Consider the following 27,623-nt stretch of genomic DNA (forward strand, 5'->3'; position numbering starts at 1 on the left):
TGACATGCCTGAATCAGAGCATATAAAAACCTACCAACGTATTTCTGCGCATGAACAACTTTATTCCGGCCAAGAGCCAGACTTAATTTCAACCAAACAATCAGCTGGACAGGCACTGAAGCATTGTTGTATTCAACAATACGCTGAAATGCAGTCGAAACGAATCTACATTAGTTTTTATAACAGAAAGGTAAATAGGAACATAAATGTAAGCCTAAGAATGTTCAAATTAGACTCATTTATTTCAAAAGATATGTGAAACGTACAGATATTAGTGTGTAGGTAGTCAGTGTTACGCAATGGTATTGAAAGTTATGTGTTATGTGGTAATATATATATATATATATATATATATATATATATATATATATATATATATATATAGCCTATGTATATTACCACATAACGTATGCTTTCAATACCATTTCAACTCAATATATATAGGCCTATATATACTACCTACACATATATATATATATATATGTATATTTCATATATCTTTGAAATAAAACGAGTCTAATTTTGAACATTTATATTTATATCTGTATGAATATATATGTATAAGATATATATATATATATATATATATATATATATATATATATATATATATAATTTATATATATATATATATATATATATATATATATCATTCATCATTAAGCTACAAATGTCGTTTAATATCCAATTCACGCTACTTGGTTTGACCGTCGACTAGAGTCGTTGGAGTGTTTGAGACACATCGGTACCAATCCATTTATCACTTATAATTCCCCTTCGGTGATAATCCCAAAGGAACATGAATTGGATATTAAACATTTTTTGCTTAATTATTGTATATAAATCACGGTGATGTGATAGAAAATTAGCACACACACATATATAATTATATGTGTGTGTGTATGTATCTGCAACTGATTTATCCCGTGGAAAGCGGAGTCCTGACAGAAAGTGTAAAACCAGCGCTTGTACATAAAACATCCTTCAGTTATTCAGTTATGATTTCTGTTTCGGAGTGACTGTCTCCATCATCAGGTGATCGTTTGTGATTAAGTGATTTTTTAAATTTTTTCTTTCGCTGTTTTTCGTTGTCAGACCTGATGCTGGAGACAGTTACTCCGAAAGCGGAAGTACTGGTTTTACTCTTTCCATACATGCATACACAGATTAGTAATTTATATATATATATATGTTTTTCGTATAGACCTATATGAGACAGTATATATATACTATTTTATATATATATATATATATATATATATATATATATATATATATATAAGTTGTTTTTAAAGAAATGGGAATCACATAACTATTCGTAAAGAGTCATAACAATTGAGAGAATGCGCTGCAAAGGATACAAGGGTGTCAGATAATCTCATGCGAGACCTGGATACCTTTAACCGTCAAGAGTTTCTTGATAAAGGAGGTCAGAGGGGATAAAAAGAACATCCGTCGTAAGATGACATTATGACTGCAGGGCGTGGGGCAAGAGCTAAGCAGTCGAAACCAGTGTGGGACCAGTTTATTCCGGTTATTATAAATTCTGGTGAAAACCTGACGTGCCGAATGGCGGCTGACAGAATGCTGTGTTCCTAACAAGAGCAGGGAGAGAGATGCAAGCTCCGAGAAGTGCAGGCGTGCATTTGCTCGGATGTGTTATCATATTTTGTGTTTGGTTGTTCCTTCATCCTGCATAAACCATCAATTGCGCCTCATACATATACATATACATATATTATAGACATTTCACCAATGCTGTGTGAAAAGATGTTATCTCCAATAAAGCCTGAATCAGCCTTGTCATTGAATCACGTCTTATCCCACCTGCCTCATTAGAGGCAAGACGCTTGCCTGGTTAGAACCTGAGAGTCAAGCAAGAATTGTAATGGCCACGCTGACACTTGTTTTGTGGAAGGCTCATTCTGCCCACTGTTACAGCCTTGGCTAAAATGCTGTAAATTTCTGTTGCTAGACAAGGTTTCTCTGTTCTTGAGACTATCTTGATAGGACGAGCCTTGAAGTTCTTAAGAGGCCGTAGGTGTGAGTCCACTAGTTCCATAATTTTTTTTTTACCCTTTAAGAAGCTTGTACCCACTTATCGGGGTTTAAGCTTGGAGTGATCCACAGACAGGTTGTTTAAGGTTCAATTTGGAGCAACAATGTCAGATGTATTCAGTCAAGAAGAAGGAGTACCACAGGGAAGTGTTTTAAGTGTAACCTTGTTCGCCTTAGCAATCAATGGGGTTTCCAGAATAATTCCCCCAGATATAACATATATGGTACCCTTTTTGCTGATGACCTTTCGATATCCTTTGCAGCAGCGAGGATGGCAGTGGCTGAACGACGCCTTCAGCTCTGCATTGATAATATAGTAAAGTGGGCTGAGATGAATGGTTTTAGATTTTCTGCTAGTAAAACGGTAACCATGCACTTTTGCCGTATAAGAGGATTCCATCCTGATCCAGATTTGTTCATACATAACCGGAGAATTCCATGTGTTGGTGAAACAAGGTTTCTTGGGTTGATTTTGATATCAAGCTGACCTGGATTCCACAGCTGAAATATATTAAGACAAAATGCTTGAAAACAATGAATGTGCTGCAGGTTCTGTCTCACACTTCGTGGTGTGGTGCAGACCGAACTCAGATGTTGAGATTACATAAAGCGTTGGTCTTTTCAAAATTAACTTATGGGTGTGAAGTGTACACTTCTGCAAAGCTAAATAGCCTTAAAATGCTCAACCAAACTCGTCATGGGGGAGTAAGATTGTGTACAGGAGCATTTAAGTCATCTCCCACTAAGAACATGCTTGTAGATGCTGGTGTGATGCCTCTAATATAGATCTTCATTACCAGCGTCTGTTGGTTCAGAGCTGGTACAGATTTCAGAGGCTCCCTAAGTCTATAACCAGCATTTGTTTGAGAAAGGAAAGGCACTGGCAGCTTCATGAAAATCACCCCCAAGCAACCTCAACCATTCGCTTTTACAGTAAATTTTATTGTCAGGGAATTAAACATGCTAAGGATGGAGATTTCACCAGCAAGATATTCAGTTAGCCCCCTTGGAACCTTCCAGAGGTAAAATTTTGTAGATATCTTCATTTTACCACGACAGAATTGTCCAGTGAGGCCATGCGGTCAATATTTTTAGAGCATTCCTTGCAACATGATAACTCCATTGCAGATTTCACGGGTGGCTCAAAGTCAGATGCTGGCGTCTGCTTTGGAGTGGCCTTCCCTGATATTGAAAGAAGATGGAGATTATCATCTGTTGCATCTGTTTAAGCAGAGCTATATGCAGCTTTAAACGCTTTAAAGGAAACTTTAATTCAGAACGGAAATAGTTTTATTATATATTGTGACTCAAGAAGTGTTCTTCAGTCACTGGAATCTTTTAACTCTTTAAGCCCCTCTGATCTTAGATATATTGGAATGGCTGCTTTTAGTGAAGAGAAGAGGAAAGAAGTAAATTTTTGTTGGGTGCCTTCCCACGTTGGGGTGGCTGGGAACGAGAAAGCTGACCAACTTGCAAAGCCAGAAGTCAGCTCCCCAGGACCCAGAAGATGCCTACTGCCATATCAGGATTTATATCCTGTAGTAGGTCAGAAAATTAAAAAGTGTTGGCGGCCCCAGTGGAAAAATATTTTAACGAATCAAAAAATGCGCAGTATCACGTCATCAATGTCTCTTTGGTCACGTCGCTATATGCAAAGGAGACAAGAAACGTTGTTATGCAGATTGAGGATTGGACATACAAGACTTCACTCGTGGGTTCTTGATGTCCCGTGAAAATCCTCCATTTTGAGATGACTGTACTGTGACCTTGACCATAAGACATTTGCTGGTCGAATGTCACAGCCTTAGGAATTTGAGACACACAGTAGGTTCCTCTTCTGGGGGCGGGCCAGAGAAGGTCATTTTATTCTAGCTACAATTCTCGGTGAGGATTGTAATATAGAGCAGTTATTATATCTTTATGTGGTAGGCGGGCCTTCTCAACAAAATTTAGATTATACATGTAAAGTATATGTAAGTGTTACTAATATATTTGAACAAATATGATTATATACATATGTATACCTTTAGATATTTTTAAATGACATTCTTTTTAAAGTTATTTATCTTTAGTTTCCTATTTAAATTTACTACGGCGTCAATAACCTAGATGTTGTGACGCAGTTTTAATAGACATAATCGATCAGTCAATCCATAGACATAGCAGCACAAGCCAGTTACTGCACCATTCACTGACGGTGCCCACTTTATCAGATTGCGTTTTACACAAAGTGGAAGGCAGAGTAACCACGTCCCTATGCCCAAGCATACTCATACATGCATACAAATATTCATGAATATAATTGTATGTGAATATACGTCATCAAATTAAAACTATTTGGCCTCTCAACAATGCCCAATCCAGTACCTTGGCATGAAAACCTATTTTCAGAATGTTAAAAAATATATTCAACATGAATGTGGCCAAGAATGAAGACGATTTGTGCGTCTTTTCTTTTCACTTCATTGCACAGCATTATACTTAGTAATTTGTACATTTCAGTTAGTTATATTTACTTCTGGTTTTTAACATTATTTTAGCATATTATGATTTAATGACAACTATTCAACTTTGACAAACAGCCAGTATCCTAACATGGAAAATACTTTACACAGAATATTGTAAAACAACATTGCTACTGTAAAATGCAGTGTGTAAGATCACGTGACTCGGACAGTAAAGATTTGGCAGGAGCCGGAATCTTCAGGCTTGCAAGAATAATGTGAGCTCCATTCTTTTAGAGGCAAACAAATACTTGAAAGTTATTCATCATATGATTTCCATGTGTGTTTCGTTGTAGAATATAGACATGGTGTGAAAACAAGTCATATTTAGATCACGTGGAATTAAGGTCCGATATTAATATATAATAACAACTGTTGTAATACTGTTGCTCTACATGATACGGGATACAGCAGGATACTCCATTTGCTGTATATCCTAGACTGACTGCAGAAATTTGAAAGATAACTAAATAACATGTTTATTGATATTAGAATGAGCATATTATATGACAAGGTACTGAATCATTTTGCGTCATTGAGGGATCAACGGCGAGCTCGTTTGTAGCAGATTGGGTTGTGCGTCTACTGGTTTTGGGGTCTTCACTTGACGATCTTCTGCCCTGGAGATTTGTGTATTGCAGTTAACATCCTCAAAACTGGTATGATAAAGGTCTTACAGTGTATGTTTTCACCTCCTTGTATCAAATATAGACATATGCAGCGAGATCCGAAAACCTTTCGCATATGCGTCTAGCCAAGTAGGCCTATATTCAGTTCTCACCTTTCATTCATCAACATTTCGACATTCTCAAAATATATACACTTCCGAAGGTCTTGCGCTGGCCCCAGCTCAAATCCCTGAGACCAGAGGGCACGGGACCAAATCTAAATCTGAGTCACAACGCTCCAAGGCTAGGCAGGGCCAAGGCTGAGGCCGGGTTCCGAGGCTGGTCTTGAGACTTCCAGCACTGGTATTATTCCGGTTGATTTCTGAACAGTTTTCCATCATGACTTGGTTTTAGTTTTCTGTAAAGGAAAACTATTGTGCCGGCTTTGTCTGTCCGTCCGCACTTTATTCTGTACGCGCTTTTTTGTGTCCGCACTTTTTCTGTCCGCCCTCAGATCTTGAAAACTATTGAGGCTAGAGCCCTGCAAATTGGTATGTTGATCATCCTCCCTCCAATCATCAAACATACCAAACTGCAGCCCTCTAGCCTCAGTAGTTTTTATTTAATTTAAGGTTAAAGGTAGATATAATCGTGCTTCTGGCAACGATATAGGATATCCACCACCGGCCGTGGTTAAAGTTCATGGGCCGCGGCTTTTATAGCATTATAACGAGACCACCGAAAGATAGATATATTTTCGGTGGCCCTGATTATACGCTGTAGCGGCTAGACAGAAAACTCGATTGCGCCGAAGAAACTTCGGCGGATTTTGTACTTGTTTGAGATTTAGAATGTTTAGCTTTCTTCACTTGCATTGGCACAGCTTGATTATTTAAAAATATATATTTCCACCTTGAAAATATCAAGTCCTAGTAACCAATGAATTATCCTCAATATTTTCAAAGCGGGATTGTAAAGTGAAGACCCCAAAACCAGTAGACGCACAACCCAGTCCGATACAAATCAGCTCCCCGTAATCTCCTCAGTGGCTTACTGTTTAGTGGGTCTCAATGGGTCTGTTACCGTTGTGCTATTATATCCTTGGGAGACACTCTTGATAAGTGAACAGGCCTAGTACTTGAAAAAAATGTGTATACACATGAATATATATCTATACAGTATAAATACACACACACACACAGAAACCAGGAAGCAAGAGAGCACGTGCAAGATGGAGGTGAACTGCCCAGTGTGAGTAAAGGGGTGAGTACTATGCGTTGCTGGCGAACCCTTCGTGAGGTGCATGATTCAGCAGTTTAAGTGTGAATGTGGCCATGATCGTTTTCTGTTCTTTTCTTGGGAGTCGCATGTTTTCAAATAAAATACATTACATATCTATCTATCTATCTATCTATCTATCTATCTATCTATATATATAAATGTATATAATATATAATATATATATATAATGTATGTATACACACATATATATACATATATATATGTATGTATGTATGTATGTATGTATGTGTGTGTGTGTGTGCATGACAACAATGTAAACTGAACAACAGTTCGCAAGGTCTTTCGTCTCCTTGGCGTTCTCAAACGAAGTAACGACATACAACAGAAAAGAAGCTTGCCAACACAACTCAGCTTTATGGAAGACAACCTTGATTAAATGAATATGAAACTATTTTGATGCCTATAAAGGCCAATGCCCTTGGAAGCTGCTCCTCAGGAGAACACCTGTCTTGGACTAGCTCAGACACTAGTGTAAGAAAGGAGAGGCCGAGGGCTTAAATAGCTTTACAGATAGCTTAAGTTTCTCTTTTAAAATTCACGTTGGAACATCTTGCGCAGTGTATGGTCAAGAGTATATAGGTCTGGACTTAAGTTAATCTTGAGTTGTTTTTTTTTTTTTTTTTTTTAGCTGTATTAATGCAGATTCTAAGGGACATCAGTATTATATCTTGTCATGGGACTACTATAGTACTAATCAATTTTATGCGATTTTCACTTTGTTGTGCAATAGAAGAATATTCTTTCGGTCAGTTGTAACAGAATATTTATGATGCTTTATTCTGGCATTTAATTCCTTACTTGTCTGGACTGGACCAAATAAAATAAATCATGGTTTACACATGGAATTTTATAAGCAATATTGCAACTCTGCTGAGGACACGTTCTTAAAAGAATTTTTTTCAAAGATATGGCTTAACATTTCCACCGCTGATTAAATGGGCTAAAATTCAGTGAAGTAAGGTAAACAGTCTGTGTTTTTAAGTAATTCTATCTTCCTGTCATTTTCCTGATAAAAATTCTTCACTGCTTTATTGTGGCAAACGTCCAAAATATTGATCCTATATACCGTAGTTCGTTATCCAGGAATTCATTGCTGACAACACACAATGCTCGCAGGAACGTTGAAGTGAATACAGATTTTCTTATGTTAATATAATGTTCTGGAAAATGATGTATGTAAGTTAAATTATGCTGTTTTTCCATAGATGGTAAATTTGCCCTGAAAATGTTCACTTCTAATAACAATAGCTTAAAAAAAGCCAAGCAACCATCTTTTCCTGTTTCTAGGTCGAATTTGATAGACGGGACTTGTTCCTTTTCTAAGCAGTTGTTTAAAGTTACGTCTTTGCGTATAACATCCAAAATGTCATCGACTTACCTAGATGCAGGTATCTACATAATTTTGAGAGTATAATGTACATTTTATAAAAGAAACTCTGTATATGAATTTGACAGAACGGCTGATAGAGGGTTGTCCATTGCCATACCAAACTTTTGTTTATAGCATTTTTCATTAAGGATGAACTTGCAACGGAAAATACCTAATTTGTTTACTGAAAAACTTGATTGTTTGTAGTAAATCCATTACGGTTGTTTCAATTTTCCGATATTCTAATATGATCCAGAATCGTGTTAAGAAATAATGAACATTCATCATGTGTGCCTCTGTGTGTGTGTGCGCTCGTGTGTGGCTGTGTATGTGCATGTTTGGGTTTCATATTATCAACAGAGTTCTTTATAAGTGTCTTTTTCATTTTATCAATTAACACTCCGACATTTTAAGAAAATGGCGAATATCTGAGAGCAGTAGAGGTAAATTTTTATGTTACCACTAGAAAAGTGTTTGTTTTCGTTTTCTGTAAAAGAAACGCCCTCAGATCTTAAAAACTACTGAGGTTAGAGGGCTGCAAATTGGTATGTTGATCATCCACCCTCCAATCATCAAACATACCAAATTGCAGCCCTCTAGCCTCAGTAGGTTTTATTTTATTTAAGGTCAAAGTTAGCCATAATCGTGCGTCTGGCAACGATATAAGACAGACCACCAACGAGCCGTGATTAAAGTTTCATGGGCCGCGGCTCATACAGCATATTATACCTAGACCACTGAAAGATAGATCTATTTTTGTTGGCCTTGATTATATGCTGTACAGAAAACTCGATTACTCTGAAAAAACTTCGGCGCATTTTTTACTTGTTTTACAAGCTGTTATTTAACTTGACTTCTGCTTCTGTCTGTCTGTCCGTCGTCGAATCTTGTAACTCAGTTTCCGACCTGTTCCCTTCGTGAAATGGACTTGAAATTTTGTATGGTTACTCAACCCCAGTGACAATACAACCTTACATGATCAGTAAGTCAGCAGTGACCTCTAGTGACCCTACAGTGACCTCTCCCAGTATCTCAGGATTTGCTTTCATGAAACTCTTCGGATTTTTCACAACTTCTTTGACTCGGTAAATAACTCTTTGGGTTTTTCAAACCTTTGTCTCGACAGAATATCAGTTTCGTTAGCTACAATCATAAATTGGTTATAATTTCTGTTAAAACTGTAAAGTATAAAATAAAAAGTAAAAAGAAAACACATTTTTTAAAACACTTTTATTAAAATGCACTAGAAAGTGAGTAATAAATCTTTTGAGACACACCAGGATTTTCTTACAATTAATCATGTCATAAAAAATAAAAGGGTGGGCGCCAAACATGGAAGAAAATGCTACAAGAAATGAAAAACAAATATATATTTCCTTTCTTGTAGCTCTTCTATCCACGTTTGGCGCCCACGCTTTTATTTTCTAAGACATGATTAATTGTAAGAAAATCCTGGTGTGACTCAAAACATTTATTTTTCACTTTCTAGTGCATTTTAATAAAAGCGTGTTTTAAATTTTTGTCAAATATTTTTTTACTGTCTGTTCACACTGAATCTGTCCAAAAGAGTAACAGGATTTGTTTTTTTTTTTCCCTCATCTCAAATTTCATCTAATTCCGTCATCTATATATCTCCCACAAATCCAAAGGCCGAGTATATCAATGACATGATGTGTCATGTGACGAATTCTATATTACAAAATGGAAGAGAGGAAGGAACAGCTTAGTCTAGTTTTATGAAAGAAAGTTTTGTCACGAACGAGAATATCAGTCTAAGAACTTATGAACTTGATGCATTTGCGTATTCCATAGAAACCTGTAAAATGCACGGATGTTAAAGACTGTGAACAGGTTTGTTATAATAATAGCAAAATGATTTACCTGTGAATTTCCAAAAGAAACGAATTCGTGTGTGGGCTGAGATAGTTGGAGAGAAACAAAAGTTGTAAATAACACGCTTACCTTTTGTCATACCGAAGGCTTTCTCGCGCCCCCCCACACGTCTGTACGTTCGTTTGTACTGTGTTTCACTCTGGCATAAGCATTGTAAATCTTTGTTATTATGCACCTCTTCTCTCCAAAAGATCTAGGACAAAATTGAGTAACAATATGCATATTTTTTCTTGTGATCATTTGTATATATATATATATATATATATATATATATATATATATATATATATATATATATATATATATATATATATATATATATATGTATATTATACATATGTATATGAATTTCTGACTCACCACGGACCGAACCCCGGTCTTTCGAGTGAGAGTCCGGGGCATTGGCAATTCGGGCACAAAGGTCATACAAGGTATTGGAGCCGAGGTATTTACGTACCTAAGGTGTTTAACGGGCAGGCGACTGGGTCCTGGGCCTAACATACCAGCGAATTTTACCCAACTCCCCGACCCATCGGCGCTCGACTTGCTAACATTTCATTCGACTTACCCCTTTCACTGTGAGATATGATGGAAATGAACACATGGGAACGTGTTTCACAGAAATGAATTTCTGACTCGCAGTGAGCATCTGTGAGTAAAAACTAGGTTCCACACAGCTGTTCAGTGTTATGTTACAGTAACGTCAGCACACACACACACACACACACACACACATATATATATATATATATATATATATACATATATATATATATATATATATATATATATATATATATATATATATATATATATATATATATATATATATAGTAAGTAACAAGGAAAACGATCAGTTTTACTTTTAATTTATTTTTTTTTCATACATTTCTCAATTTCGTTTGTTTGATTCTAAATCTTATTCTTCCTGGCCATCATTTGATTTACCATTTTCCTGTTATATATGTATATATATATACAGTATATATATATACATATATATATACATATATATATATATATATATATATATATATATATATATATATATATATGTATATATATATATATATATATATATATATATGTATGTATATGTATATATATATATATATATATATGTATATTAAGTATATATATATATATATATATATATTATATATATATATTTATATATATATATATATATACATATATATATATATATATATATATATATATATATATATATATATATATATATATATATATATATATATATATGACCCATACTGTCGAAAATTAAAGATGGCATTGATAGTCTTAGACTAAATAGCATCAGGGAATACACGTTCTTGTACCTCTGCATATTACAATAAAAATTTAAATATTCCCATTACTTTTTTGGTAAAAATAATTTTATTCCTTTGAAATTTTAGATTTTAGTTAACTTGATCCTTTCATTTTGACTTTTGAGTGTATTGCAATAGATTGCTCCTATTCCTGTTGAGTGATTCCAAGATGAGTGTCGCAGGATGACAACTATGTTGTTGTTGTTTTCGATTAAGCTGGCCTTGTGCCAGCACTTTCTCTTGCTCATAGAGCAGCCCCTAAAACTGAAAACTAACTTTTCTTCTCAGACCTGTCGAGGAATATATCAGCAAGCACAAACGGTGTCAGCGAGAGCACAAAAAAAAAAAAAATGTTATGCATGTTATAGATAGTCACTTCCTTGCATGTCGCGGCATTCTGCTTATTCATTTGTTTATTTCCTTTAGTGTTCATCATCATCTTTTCTAAACTTTTACCATTGTGTATTTGTATACACACACACACACACACACACATATATATATATATATATATATATATATATATATATATATATATATATATATATATATATATATATATATATATATAGAGAGAGAGAGAGAGAGAGAGAGAGAGAGAGAGAGAGAGAGAGAGAGAGATAGTTACACACACACACACTGTGATGTATAACATTCATATATATATATATATATATATATATATATATATATATATATATATATATATATATATTATTATTATCACAGTGATTCATATACAAGCATTAAGCTGCAAACGTCCTTTAATTTCCAATTCACTCTACCCCGGAAATAATATATTTTCATATATGTTACCCGAAGGGGAATTTTCTAGTTAGTAATAAGTTCGTCGTCTCGTGGGCTCGAATCACGGAAGACAAGAAGTCAGGACTACAGTGACGCCTTAAACTACATGGATATATGTATATATATATATATATATATATATATATATATATATATATATATATATATATATATATATATATATATATATATATATATATATATATATATACAGTAAAAAGTTTAGAAAAAATAATCAAGAACAGAAAAGGAAATTAACGAATGAAAAAGTAGAATGCCACTACATACAAGGAAGTGAGTATCTACAGCGTCCAGAATATTGTTTTTTGTGTGCCCCCCAAGACCGCAGTGCACCAGTCTCTCGCTGACACCGTTTGTGCTTGCTGATATATTTCACGACTGGTCTGAGAAGAAAAGTTAGTTTTCAGTTTTACGAGCTGCTCTATGAGCAAGAGCCCGTGCTGGCATACGGTCAGCTTAATCAAAAACAACGACATAGTATTCATGCCCAGACACTCTCTTGGAATCACTCAGCAGGAATAGGAGCATCTGTTGCAATACACTCGAAGGTCAAAATGAAGAGATCAAGTTAACCAAAATCAAGAACTTCAACTTAATAAAATGATATTTGCCAAAAAAGAAATAGGAATATTTAATTTTTCATTGTAATATGCAGAGGTAAAAGAATATATATTCCCGACGTTACTTAGTTTTAGACTGTCAGTGACATTCTTAATTTTCGACGGAGTATGGATTATATATATATATATATATATATATATATATATATATATATATATATATATATATATATATATTATTATTATTATTATTATTATTATTATTATTATTCAGAAGATGAAACCTATTCATATGGAACAAGCCCACAGGGGCCACTGACTTGAAATTCAAGCCTCCCAAGAATATGGTGTTCATTAGGAAGAAGTAAGAGAAGGTAAAGGGAAATACAGAAAGAAAAAAAATAAATTAATAAATGAACAAATAGATAACAATGTTTTAAAATGCAAGGAGAAGAGTTTTAGGGTAATAATGTATTGCACCTTGGCTTGAACTTCTGAAGTTCCAATTGCATGACTTCCTCTGGGAATCTGTTCCACAGCCCAGCGGTGTGAGGAATAAAGGATCTGGGGAACTGAGAGGTTCGACAGCGAGGCACATTTACTACATAGTAGTGATGCTGTTCAGCGAATCTGGTTGCTCTCGGCAGATAAAGGGGATCAGGGATCAGTTGTGAATGTGAAAGATCTCTGTTGAAATACATTATGAAAAAGTGGCAAACAAGAGACCATCCGTCGATGGTCCAAGTCATGATTGCCAATATTAGGAAACAGAAACCTACCACCACGAACCACTCTACCTTAAAGAGATAAGTCTCTGGCAGAAGCAGTCATCCTTACCGGAGGACAGTATTCTAGTAAAGGGAGTACAAATGACCTAAAACAGGCTGCATTGATTTTATCACTGTTATAAATATATGAGGCCTTACGAACAATACCTAACTTCCGTGCGGCATTTGCTGAAACTTTCATTAGATGTTTCTCAAAAGTTACAGTTCTTCGTTGGGAGAGTCGGTAGAGTTGTCGACTACCACTCGCTAGGCCAGAGTTCGAGTCTCAGGCCGGCTAATGAAGAATTAGAGGAATTTATTTCTGGTAACAGAAATTCATATCTCGCTATAATGTGGTTCGGATTCCACAATAAGCTGTAGGTCCCGTTGCTAGGTAACCAATTGGTTTTTAGCCACGTAAAATAAGTCTAATCCTTCGGCCCAGCCTTAGGAGAGCTTTTAATCAGCTCAGTGGTCTGGTAAAACTAAGGTATACTTAACTTTTTAACTTTTCTCAAAAGTTAGATGCGAGTCAAAGGTTACACCTAGAATAGTTAAAACTTCAGACTCGTTCAGCAAAGTTCCATCCACCTGAAGGGGAGGATGGGGTGAGAAATCTGCACGAGATCTCCTAGTCAATAGTGTTTTCGTTTTACCGGAGTTCAACCTCATACCCATCGACACCATCCCTGATCCGGTCCATGTCCCGACTGAGGCTTCGGGCAGCTTCGTTTCTCAAGAGTGGAAATTTTACCACACCCACAAGTGTTGCATCATCAGCATACTGAACAATCTTGTTTTCCAGGCCAACAACCATGTCACTTGTATACTCTAAAAATAACAGTGGACCAAGAACACTGCCCTGTGGAACTCCAGATATATACAATAGGTCTTGGTTCACTAAAGATCCCGTTCACAGCAACTCGGTGCTGCTACCTGTAAGGAAATCTTGAAGTAATCCTAAAACATATCCTCCCACTCCAAGATTCTGAAGTTTATAAATAAGTGCCTTGTAATTTACTAAATCGAAAGCAGCACTAAAATCTATCTGAATTACTCTGCACTCAAAACTCTTTTCAAGGTTCCCTTGCAAATGGCATGTCAAGTCTAAAAGAGCAACGCAGGTACCTAACTGCTTCCTATATGTATAATGACTATCAGTTAACAATCCTTTAGATTCAACATACGGCCTGTGAGAAGGAGAATTGGAATCAAATAGACGAAATTGAGAAATGAAGGTAAAAAATAAATTAAAAATAAATTTGATCCTTTTCCTTGGCCATATACTATAATTACAATTACCAGAATAATAAAATTAAATAGATTTTAGTACACACACACACACACACACACACACACACACACACACACACACACACACACACACACACACATATATATATATATATATATATATATATATATATATATATATATATATATGTGTGTGTGTGTGTGTGTGTGTGTGTATGCACACACACTAAGAGCCTCTTAGGCACTTCGCCATTAATGTATTTGCTGATATTTATCTTGTATAAATCTTCACTCATCTCAAGTCTTCCCCTCATATTCCTCATCCAAGCATGTCGGGGTCTTCCAACTCTTTCGGCGTCCACGATAGCCTAGCTGGTACTGCCACGCACTCTTCTCCCAGAGGATTGTGTGAATATGTCCTACCCATCTCCCTTTCATCGTTATCTTGTGTACACATGAAACTTGCGTCATTCGCCATTTCCCGTATTATGTTAAATTCAACTCTATCCGCTGGCCTAGTGGTCAGTGTCGTGGTATGCCACTCAGATGTCACGGGTTCGCATTTACCCCGGGCTGATGAAAAATCACTGGCTCTGTATCATGATCAGTTACTGCTGCAGTGTGGGGTCTGCGGTGGGAGGTTGAAATCAACATATTCTTTGGAAGCTTGAATTTCAAGTCAGTGCCCCTTTGTGCTTGTTCCATGTGAATAGGTTTCATCTACTAAAATAATAATAATAATAATAATAATAATAATAATAATAATAATAATAATAATAATAATATCTTCTTGAAACTTTCTTCTCAAATCTACTAGATCTTTCAAATATAGATTCACTGTCATACCGTGATTCATGTCCGTTGAATAACACAGATCGCACTCGACTTACGCATAACCTTGATTTCGCACGCAATTTCGTCTATCTCATTCCTAATTTTATTCTTCCTGGCCATTATTTGATTCGCCATTTTTAGTCTTTCACTGAATTCCAGCTCAAAGAACCTGAAATGGGTATCATTATTCATAGTATCTGAAATACTCTACATCATTCATCCTTTCTCTAACTAATCTTATTTCATAGCTTCGTGCGAACTCTGTCCACATTACTTCTGTTTTTATTAGAGTTCTTTTGAGCCTCTTCTCTCTAGATACACGAGAATATGAGTACGATAATAAAGCTGAGTTTCCTGCATCCTGTAGTAATGTCTGGTTAAAAAAAAAAAAAGGCGAAAGAGAAGCGCGTACGAGAGCCTTCGTGTCGCAGTACATACCGCATTTCGAATTCCGATATGACGTTGGCACGCCATGGAACAGGACTCCTATTTTTTTGTTTGCTTTTGCTCTCTGGGGTCGCAATGGACGATCGGTCCCACTTAGCGTAATGGTGCTGTCTTTGTCCTTACCCTAGCATTTAGGTTAGTCTTTTGCTGAGCCGAAGACTGTCTTGACAGACTGAAGGAAATATGTCAACCACCTCAGTTTCAGTTCAATTCAATTTCCATTAGAGGGATGTCATTGTGAATGAGGGCTGACATAAATCAATATTAAGCACACATCTGAAAAAATGTCTCGTCAGGAATCTAACAGTCGCAGTGAATGGAAAAATATCGGTAAAGTCGTTATTTGACAAAGCTAAATGCGGTGTAAATACTTTTGCTAGGATTGCGTGACCGGATGTTATTAAGCGCGCCGCTGAAACTAGGTTACCAGTCGTACCCTTTTCAGAAAGAACGGCAAGGCAGCCTTCCGTTTGGCAGGCACAATTAAATTCTATGTAATGTACAGACTGAGAAGAAACGAACCACTTCTCTTTGTCAGCGAACTAAGTTGGGTACATCTTATTATGTGAAGAAAATTTTTAAATCTTCGACAAAATATACGTAGGAATAATCTTCTTCAACCAGGCAACCCCCCTTCAAAAAAACTTGCAGTGAAAATAGGCACATTACCTGCATGAACCGTTGTTAGATGACCCCTGTCGAAATCTGACTCCTTTTCCGGTAGATGCAGTGGTTGCGGCGGAACATCTACGTCTATCGAAAGTTCGTTACATGTTCCAGGAGCGACTGTTTGCCGATTCATATTGCAAGAGCCGTACGACGTGAGAGACTTGAACTATATTTGACAATTTCGATAACGTTCGCGCGACTCCTCTGTTTCAAAACGCATCCGTCAAAGAGATTAAGAACTTTATTGTTACAAAGCAACGTTCCGATGACGTGCAGTCCATGTCATTAATTATTTCTGGAAAAAAATGGAACGCTAAACAAAAGTTTCCACTGAGCTGGAACTTGGAAAGCTTTCGGTAAATCAACACGACTGACAGCCGCGAGGAGGAACTTGGAGAACACGTGATTCGTCTTGTGCTAACACTACGGCGCTTACTTGCTCACTGATCAGTTGGCAGCAAACTCTGTATGCCTTCCTTAGGCAGGTTTGGCTACCGTAACGTCTAGTTCTTGTTAGTATTTTCCGGTTATTGGCGAAAGAAGTAAACAACAGACTTTTCGATATACAAGTCTGGTGTTTGTATTAGGTGAAAGACTGGGCTTCTCGGAATGCCACGAAAGATATTGCAGGTTGGATATGAATTTTTCAACAGAACTGTAGAACGAAACCCACTCGACGTTAACGAAATGTCAGGACCACGAACTGATCAATATCCCCACCTACGGAAAATTATAAATTGAGCAGATTTAAGATAGAAAGCAGTCTTCTCTCTCTCGCTCTCTCAAACGCGCACGCACGCTCCATCATCGTAACCCATTAGACGAACCCCAGCATTTTTTCAAAATAATGGTCTTCTGGTTGACAGAATTCCTGCGCACAGTAACTGAGATTTATCTTTCATCCTTACTGCAGTACCATTCAGGAATGAAGCGTCATAGCCGATACGCAACCCGGAGAGTGTTACGATACCAAAACTTTTGGGAAAGTTTCTGCATTACAAGACGTATGCTTGCCTTTTTTTTTTTTAAGTGTGTTTAAGTAAATTACAAATAAGAACTATTCTTTTAAAATCTGCTGACTTATTCTCATGGATAAAAAAAAATTTGACCTGAGTGCGTGTGAACATTTTTTTTTTTTTCAACTGCTTAAAAAGCTGAAACTGGAAACAGTATTTCCCTACTTCATTGATGAAAGTATAGCAGAAAAATATCTGTAAGGTTGACGTGAAAGATGCATGCAATGGATTACCGTATCAGTCACGCAAATTCTTGTCAAAATATATGACAGCTTTGATCCTTGGTCTTAGAAGAAAGCCTTGCACATTATAAAAGCACTGGGCAAGAATAACGAATGATTGCTGCTCCGCACTGAGTCGTGCTTATGGCCCAGTCAAGTGCAATTTTGCTATATTTTCATTTCTTTTGATTTGTTTTCTGAATTTTAGTTTATCGTTAAACGAGACGTAAAACGTGTTTTTAAATACAACTGCAACTAGAAAAACGGTTGCACAGAAAACAATTGCACTGCGAATCAAACCTCTCTACTGTAAGCTTTTTCCTCAAAGAAAGTGGCACAGGAAGTTTTTAAACAGGGTCCGGAAGCCATCCCAAATCTTCCGTCTTCAGTACTGCGAATTCCCTTGAAACTGAAAGAGCTCCGAAGGAATGCTCATAGGGCAAGGGCGCGAGGTAGCACAAACCTGCTTAATCTCAGCGCGATACCAAAACAACAAGAAGCACCAAGCAGCGAGATAAATAAAGCCTCGTCAAATGCCAACTGTTCTCGATTGTATCAGGAGGTCTTCGTTGAGTCGGAAGTATTCTAAGTAACCTTTACTTGCATATACAGTTTCAGCTTTTTCAAAAAGAGAAAAAAAGAAAAATTCTTCACACGAGCAACAAAGCTTGACTGCTGTATATTTCGAGTAGAAGAACGACGAACAAGCGCAAAATCCTTCATTCTCAAGGAATTCGGCGAGTGATGTGTGGGGGAGTCGGCCTTATTTTAGCTCCTTGGAGGCGCGAACGTGGTGTTACTGACTTGTAGAGCAATGAGTTCGAGGAATTCTGCTCCTGCTAACAACTGACTGTTTTCTAAATTGTGGCAAAAATTAAAGTAAAAACGTTGAGGTTTAGCTCACTTCTGCAAGCAAAGCTTACGCCAATAAGATCATTATTTTTAGTTGGTTTGCGCGACGCATCGTGATCTTTTTTTATCTTTAATTTTGAGAACAGCAGGTGTTTCAATACCTAATTCAAAGCATGTGAACTTGTTCTTATCTTTTAATTTATTCTCTGTTTTAAATTAAGAACATGATAAACGCTCTGTTTTTTTTTTATTTGTCCCATTACTTAGACAAAACTCACTCTGTTATATTCATCATAGCTTTGGCTATTAATACTTCAGGCACTTATCTCTACTGTGGCCGGTAACAAAGTCACCGGAAAAAAGTCACAATTTTGACTAGGGGAAAAAAGTCACAGGAAAAAAGTCACATTAATTTACAGTCATTCGTTTATGTTTTTACGGTAATCCCCAACAGGCTTGCTTGTACTAAACACGCCGCAGAGGTGGACACATACCGGGTTAACACCCTTGGGGGACACTATCTGGGAAAGATTAATGTGACTTTTTTCCCGTGACTTTTTTTGTGACTTATTTACCTGTGACTCTTTTTACCTGGATTCATTTATATAATATCTCTGGCATAAGGATCAACAAAGCTACTGATTACAGGCTTCCATATTCTACTGCAGTCGAGGAAAGAACAGTCTCATTCATTATTTGAACTAAAATCTTTCTCTTGACTGGAAGGGAGAGAACTTGTGAACATGACTAGATTTCCCAATTCAGTGGTTCCCCATGTTCTTGATAAGTCTTCGAATATGGATGACTTCCGCATGTTATGGAGTCAGAATTATTATTACCGCATTTATTGCTCGCCAAGTATCAAAAAGAATAGCCTCTGATTTATTGAATATTATCTATGCCGCAATCGACAACAACAACTATGATAATAATAGTGATGATAATTATTATTATGACGAGCTTGGTGGCCCGCCACGCTGTGCTGGAACCCGGCGCTGCCCGTCATGTCTCCCCTACCCTGCCCCTCCCAGGGAGGACAAACAGGTTTGCAGGAGGGCGGGTGGATGTGTCATGTCTCCCCTACCCTCCCGATGCCCTACTTACCCCGCCCCCACCCGGGGCGGACAAACAAGAAAGATCCTCTCGGATTTTATTATTATTATTATTATTATTATTATTATTATTATTATTATTATAAAGTTGGGTGTAACAACTATATTATCATTAATACGGTTTCCATTATTCATTACTGTAAATTATTCATGATGTTCAGCCTTCCTGGCATCTACTTCATATTTGTTGCTGGTCAGTTTTCTGTTTCTCCACTTCCCGAGGTCAAGAAGTATGCTTTTCGAAAACTGAGGCAGGAGCCAATTACAACTTCATAATGATCTTGTAAAACTTGATGGTTTCCTCTTGTTCCTGCATCAGAACTTAACTCGTAGGAACTTTTATCATCTCACCCATTGACACGAAAGTCTTCCTTCACACATATGCGTTCGAGTCTCCGGCCGGTCAATGAAGAATTAGAGGAATTTATTTCTGGGGATAGAAATTCATTTCTCGGTATAATGTGGTTCGGATTCCATAATAAGCTGTAGGTCCCGTTGCTAGGTAACCAATTGGTTCTTAGCCACGTAAGATAAGTCTAATCCTTCGGGCCAGCCTGAGGAGAACTGTTAATCAGCTCAGTGGTCTGGTTAAACTAAGGTATACTTAACTATCTAGGAAAGATCCTTTGAATCATTACAAAACAGTAGACGAAACTGAGAGAGTGTGATAATTTCATTCATTTATGTATTTAGTCATATTTTCCTCGTCACACGTGCAAAAGTTAAGTATACCTTAGTTTAACCAGACCACTGAGCTGATTAACAGCTCTCCTAGAGAGGGCTGGCCCGAAGGAGAGCTGTTAATCAGCTCACTGGTCTGGTTAAACTAATGTATACTTAACTTAATTTTTGCACATATGATGAGGAAAATATGACTAAATTCATAAATGAATGAAATGATTACACTCTCTTAGTTTCATCTACTGTTTTGTAATGATTCAAAGGATCTTTCCTGGATAGTGACCCCCAAGTGTTTTAAACCAGTATGTATCCACCTTTGCGGCCTGTTTAGTACAAGCCCCTTTGGGGATGACCGTAAAAACATTAACAAAAGACAGTAAATATCATAAATATAATGACTCCCAAGAAATATCAGTCCTAGATAACGACAACCGAAAACCCTTGGGGTCACAATCTAGGAAAGATCCGGTTCAACACTTCCGTATTTACTCAAAATGCTTATAATGAAGTTATTGTTACTTGACATTAAAAAAAAAGATGCACAAGAAAGGTCTTTTAGTCTCCTGGAGTTTTATTCCACCTCAAAGGGCACATTACGAACTAATACACAAACTTTTGAGACAACACAGATAATTTTAGCTGAATATATTGCACCGACTCTTCATCTCAATAGACACATAGAGAGAGAGAGAGAGAGAGAGAGAGAGAGAGAGAGAGAGAGAGAGAGAGAGTGGATTTCTGTCTCCGAAACAAGGATTAATAGCGACCAGTTTTCAAGATATGTCTCCCTTTTTATCGAACCCTTGCCTTCATGTTTCGCCAAGGGAAGAATAAGAGGCAGTCACCGAGAACACCTGTTGTGAGGATCTGACCTTTGTAGGTTTGTTGAAGACAGTAACCTGCTACCAGCATTACAGTTTGGGCTTCGTAAAGGCCTTGGTACTTGTGATGCACACTTGTCAATACCCACCACCTTGCAGAGTGCCCTTGATGAGGGTGCAGGGGCACGCAAAGTCGGTTTAGATTCTAGCATAGCCTTTGACCCTGTGAATCGTGAGGCACTTATCTACAAGTTAAGATTATTATGATTTGGTGCGCCTTTTGTTAATATTCCAGATGAATTTTCAATGGGCAGAACCCAAAGGGTCTATGTTGATGGCAATATCATTTCAGGTGTTCCTCAAGGTAGTGTTGTTGGATCTTTGCTATTTATTACCTTTACCAGTGGCACGTGGCAAAGTCTGGAGAACAAACTGATTGCATACGTCGATGATGCTACTCTTTTAGCTGTTGTTCCATCTCCATGCCTTAGGTCTGTGGTTGCATAGAGTTCTGGCATGCATTCATGAGTGGAGTATAGGCTTTGGGGCATGAAGCTTAACCCTTCTAAAAGTCAAAGTATGTTAAATGGTCGATCCAGGACACTTTTGCCTTTGCATCCTGATTTGCGTTTAAATGATACGGTTTTAAATGTCAGCGACTCATTTAAGATTTTAAGCGTGATCTTTTAAATAAAAAATTGACTTTTGAGAAGCATATAACGTAATTTTGCTTAACTGTACTTCTCAAAAAGTTGGTATCTCGCGGAAAAGTTTTAGAATGTTTCAAGACGAGGCTGTTATGTCTAAGTTTTTTAAACTTTTTTCTTCTTTTTTGTTTGGAATACTTTTCTCCAGTATGGTCTCCCGATGCTGACTCCCACCTCAAAAGCTTGGAAAGAGTTATGTCATTAGTCAAGTTTATTTTGCCAACTCCTAATGCTGACTTGTGGCATAGACGTAAAGTAAGTCCATTATGTTTGTTGCATAAAATGTACTACAGTGACAAACATCCACTGCAGTCTATTTTTACCTGACTTAGCTGCTCTGCTCGCAAGACTAGGCAGGCTGCTGCTGCTACAAACAGTGTGGAGTTTTTCTAGCATCAGCTTTATGCTATTTAGTTTGCTAAGAATAGAATAGTTTGCCCAGTGCAATTGTGGAATCTCCTGATCCCCAAATATTTAAGCGAGGAGCAAATTCATTCCTGCTCTCTGCTGACGTCTCCTGAATTTCAATTGCATCGGGTTTATTTTCTATTCCCTCTTATTTATTTATTTATCACCTTCTCCCATAACTTGTCTCTCTCTTTGCAGGCTGATTTCCCTTTGGAGCACTCTTTGTTCACAAGAGATTTCAGCTGAAGATTCAAAGAAAGAAAAGTTTCCTCGCCCACTGACACCCAGCCTCCAAAGCAAATAGCCTCACGGCATGTTGTTTTGGCGGCCAAGGGCTTTGCGACGGTAGTGACTGGTCTTTAACCAAATGCCCACAAAAATATCTCGTATCAGGTGTTCACCACGCCATGGTTAAGATCACACCACTCACTTACCAGAGCAAGTACATAATCCACAGTGTCATTCTTGCTGAAAAGTATATAGCGAGAGCGAAAGCAATAGAATTTACATGAGCGTCCTGTTATGCTCTTCTGACTAATAATAATAATAATAATAATAATAATAATAATAATAATAATAATAAATTGTTACCGCCAGCTAAAAAAAAAAGGAGGACACAAGGGCGCTAGTAACCCAAAGTACAACCAACAATTCATTGGAGGGGAAACAATAAAATTAATGAGGCCTTGCTTTCCAATCCTTTCAGCATACGGGTCGAAATACTAGTTATAGCACTTGTCATGTATGTGTGTGTGTGCGTGTGTTTGTGAGCGTGTGGAGAAAAGGTAACTTCATTGTTGGTAATAAATAGAAGGCTCATCTAGTAATTTTAAGCCTTGAGAGTTTGGTAGTTTTGAAGAACGAAGAAACGAGTGAAAGAGCTGCTTGTTTTCTTATACACCTTGAAGTGTAATTCAATGAAAAGACGGAGCTATTGTATGTTGTAGAGGAACAAATACTTGAAAGCGAAAGGGTTTAAAATCGACGATTGTGCCCGAAAGAAACAAGTAAAAAATGCTCAGAAGTTTCTTCGGGGCAATCGAGTTTTCTGTACAGCCACGGCCCATGAAACTCCCAGCCGTGAAACTTTAAGCCAACGGCCTGGTGGTGGCCTGTTCTATAGCGTTACCAGACGCACGATCATGGCTAAATTTAACCTTAAATCAAATAAAACCTACCGAGGCTAGAGGGCTGCAATTTGGTATGTTTGATGATTGGAGGGTGGATGATCCAAATACCAATATGCAGCCCTCTAGCCTCAGTAGTTTTTAAAATCTGAGGACGGACAGAAAAAGTGCGGACGGACAGAGAAAGCCTTCTCAATAGTCTTCTTTTGCCGAAAACTAAAATACACTTTAACTTGAAGAAAATTGCTTAAAAAAGAAAGTTTCGACAATTATATGACAGAGACGAAGGAAGACAAACTAAAGATAGAATCAAAAGTGCACAGAGATACAAAGAATGTAAAGAATGATTCATGAATCAGGAATAATTCAAATAATGGTGATAATTTTAAAGCTGAATATTGGAAACTAGTATCCCAATGAACTGAAACAGGGCAACAGATGAATATTCAGCTTGCTTACAAAGATTGTTATAAATAGTAAAGATTAAATTAACACAAATATTTGAAGGCTATATGAATTAATTTCAGGGATCGATAAACAAAAAGAAACGTGACCGAGAAGATCAATCGAATCGCCTCTCACTTTCATGCAAAAGAAAACGAAGTTTCGAGAGGTGCGCGTTCTTTCTCTCTGAGTGGGATAAGGAATTTCAGAAATCAATATGTCATTGCATTTAAATCAGAGACGCCTCAAAGACGATTTGAAAAGCCTGTCACATAAAAGAAAACTTCAACAAGTAAAAAATGAGCCCGAAGTTTCTTCGGCGTAATCGAGTTTTTTGTACAGAGTATAATGCTGTATTAAATTCTTAGCCACGGCCCATGAAACTCTCAGGCGTAGCCTATTAAACTCTCAGCCACGCACCGGTGGTGGTACGTATTGTTGGCAATTATAGCAGTGCCAGACGCACGATCATGGCTAACTTTAATCTTAAGAAAAGTTAAGTATACCTTAGTTAAAACAGACCACTGAGCTGATTAACAGCTCTCCTAGGTCTGGCCCGAAGGATTAGACTTATTTTACGTGGCTCAGAACCAACTGGTTACCTAGCAACGGGACTTACAGCTTATTGTGGAATCCGAACCACATTATGCCGAGGAATGAATTTCTATCACCAGAAATAAATTCCTCTAATTCTTCATTGGCCGGCCGGAGACTCGAACGCGGGCCCAGCAGAGTGCTAGCCGAGAACGGTACCGACCAAGAGCTGCAATTTGGTATGATTGATGATTGGAGGGTGGATGATCAACATACCAATTTGCAGCCCTCTAGCCTCAGTAGTTTTTAAAATCTGACGGCGGACAGAAAAAGTGCGGACGGACAGACAAATAGCCACCTCAGTAGTTTTCTTTTACAGAAAACTTAAAAACCCTGCACTTCAACAAAGGGAGATTAAATGCCAATGCTTCTTCTTATTCACTCCAAGAAAAATACATCCCCCGGAAAAAAAAAACTCCGGAATTTATGTTCTATAAGAAGCTTTTGGCAGTTCCCAGCAAAACAGTGCAAAAACTCAACTGGTATGAGCGTGGCGAAGGTTAAAGTGTGGTTTTCCTTTTAATGGTCGGTCGTCTTTTTGAGATTGGGGTGCATGAATTTCGGTGTAAGGCAAAATATGTCTCAGTTGCCAGAAGTCTAAATTCAGTCTTAAGAATATTGGATGTTATTCGAGTGAGAAAATGATGTTTCTCCCAACAGGAGTCACTCAGACGATTTCTCTCTTTTGCCAATAACTGTCACCAAGAGGCGTTCATGTTGTCACATAAAGTTGATTATAGTTAACAGGTACTTTCATCTTTCTATACATTAATATGCCTCTATTTATGCCACCCATATCGTAAATAATACGCATAATAATATCTTATACCACAGCTCTCGCCTAACTGTGGAAGTTACAGTTATTGCCTCTCAAGTCATTATAAGAGAACTTTGTTGCTAGTCATATATATAACTCTAAAAGTACAGGTTAATCTTACTGCCGTTTGTTTGATTGAACGTTTGTTGCTGTCAGTTGTTTACTCAATCAATCAACTGCACAGCCCTCCTCAGAATCAAAGAGTTATATTTTCTGTTTCAGTAAACAACAGCAACAACCCTACTCAGGAAATCGGTCTACAAGCAAACGCTAAGCCGCGCCTCACTCTGAGCAGCCGAAAAGGAAAAATAAGGATTCGAACCCAGATGAGTTATCGCAACATTCAACTTGTTCGACTGCTTCCCTAAATTCCTCGTTATGTCCAGGAGGTATTCATTAACCTGTTATTTAATGTTGGCTTCACCTGAGAGGACATTATACCGTAGTGGATCGTCTTCCTCCATCCAAGTATCGTAATGCAACTCTAATGGTCTTAATGTATTAGGTTTTTTATCACCCTCAAGGACAATGACCCTGTCTTCGTCTTAGACGCCGCTGATCCACAAAAATGCGTTTTTTATCTGAATAAGAATCTGTGCACGAGTGTAACTCGTGGCCAGCATCTTTTCGTCTGTGACGTCACAAATTCCCCAAGTGTGGTGGCGGCCAAGGGACCACAGTTTATGCACATAAACGTCAGTGATTGTATTTTTGAACAGTGAATGGCAACTACGCACACATATCGTTCACTCCTAAATGATATTCATATTCTTAGAGGAAATATTCAAAATGAATATAGCTTCAGTTGCCCATCAAACTGTTCGTTCTGTTTCGTTATATAAATAGTTCGAGCTGTGTTAGCATCTTACAAGGTTTGGGGGAATAGTAATCAAAACTTGGTCGAGGCAGATTAAAAATTCAGCGAAAGAGGAATTCTTGTCATTTTGAAGTATCCCGAATCTCGGTAAAAAAAAGGTCACAGGTAAAAAAGCCACAGAAAAAAATCACAGGAAAAAAGTAACAGAAAAAAGTCACGTAAAAGTCACAGGAAAAAAGTAACAGAAAACATCACAGGTAAAAAAAAGTCACAGAAAAAAAAATAACAGGAAAAAAGTAACAGAAAAAAGTCACAGAAAAATCACAGGAAAAAAGTAACAGAAAACATCACAGGTAAAAAAGTCACTGAAAAGTCACACGAAAGAAATAACAGGAAGAAGTCACAGTTAAAAAAGTCACAGGAAAAAAGTCACATGAAAAAAGTCACATTAATCTTTCCTAGCTAGTGACACCCAGGGGCTTTAACCCGGTATTACTTACTTTTGCGGCGTGTTTAGTACAAGCCCGTTGGGGATTACCGTAAAAACATAAACAAAAAGACTGTAAATATCCTCAAGATAATGACCCCCAAGAAATATTGTGAATGTTTCCCTGTGACTTTATCGCCGGCCACCGTAAATTAATGTGACTCTTTTGCCTGCGACGTTTTTTCCTAGTCAACATTCTGACTTTTTTCTCTGTTAGCTTTTTTGTATCAGAAAGCAAAATATGATGTGCACGCCAAGGATACTCTTTCATGGCATAGTCTCATTTGCAAAACGAAACTGGTGTTCTACCGGTGGTTGTACAGTAATTAGAGTCCGTCTACTCCGGGCCTAAATCGGGTTACAACCGGGGACACACGAACAAAAGTTACTTTTCTGTGAAACTGGGAACAATTTTGACTGCGGAACTTCGTTGTGAAGGTCGGTCAAGTTTTCGTAGGAGAAGTAATTTCAAAATGGACTTGACCTTTTGAAAGGTAATTGAGTAGCGCTTGTTTCAAAAACTGCTCGGTCCAAATTACTAGGACAAAGATATTGTCGACGAACGGGTGGTGGTAACAGCGTAGTCATGATCCATATGCGATGACTGTGTCTACATCTACTTCAAATAACGATACGAACTGTATCCATTACAAATTATAATGATTTTAAGAACTATTGATTAGAATTTTATGAGGTTCAGACACATATCTGTAAATAGTGCGTTTTCGCTTCCTCCTCTAAAAAAAAAAATGAGGGGGGTGGGCGGGGTGTCGACTTGACATCCAATAATGCGTCCTTGACACTGCAATCAATACCTTCGGAACTGTCAGACTTGGGTTTTAGGTGCTTGCGATCTCTTGATCACATTTACGACTGAATCAAAGCTGAAAATGCGCATAACCTTGGTTAGCATGTTTTGTACATGGCGTCTCCCTTTCGTCGTTATTTTTTTTTTACCGTTATTTGAGTAGTTTTGCTTTCTCTGAAAAAGACTGACCTATGTCACATCGGGTCAACAGTAGTGCTCAATATGAGAACGTTTTCGTAAACCAGGTGTGTGAGCAGATCTTTACTTTTGCCTATCTGTTATTCGCT

The 27,623-nt window shown here is 37.4% G+C and overlaps 1 protein-coding gene across 2 annotated transcripts in view; it reads right to left on the reverse strand.

The window, feature by feature from the left end:
* Cln3 (CLN3 lysosomal/endosomal transmembrane protein, battenin) overlaps positions 1 to 17,228 on the reverse strand; it is a 97,261-nt gene extending 80,033 nt beyond the window's left edge. Inside the window, exon 1 of one of the 2 annotated variants that reach the window (XM_067121030.1) lies at positions 16,425 to 17,228. In XM_067121030.1, the coding sequence (XP_066977131.1) occupies positions 16,425 to 16,557 (133 nt within the window). In that variant the 5' untranslated portion in view covers positions 16,558 to 17,228. The remainder of the gene's footprint in view (positions 1 to 16,424) is intronic. The other variant, XM_067121035.1, reaches the window with a different exon arrangement.
* Positions 17,229 to 27,623: the final 10,395 nt, after the last annotated feature.

The sequence above is a fragment of the Macrobrachium rosenbergii genome, chromosome 2, assembly GCF_040412425.1.
Source record: "Macrobrachium rosenbergii isolate ZJJX-2024 chromosome 2, ASM4041242v1, whole genome shotgun sequence".
NCBI classification, from domain to species: Eukaryota; Metazoa; Arthropoda; class Malacostraca; order Decapoda; family Palaemonidae; genus Macrobrachium; species Macrobrachium rosenbergii.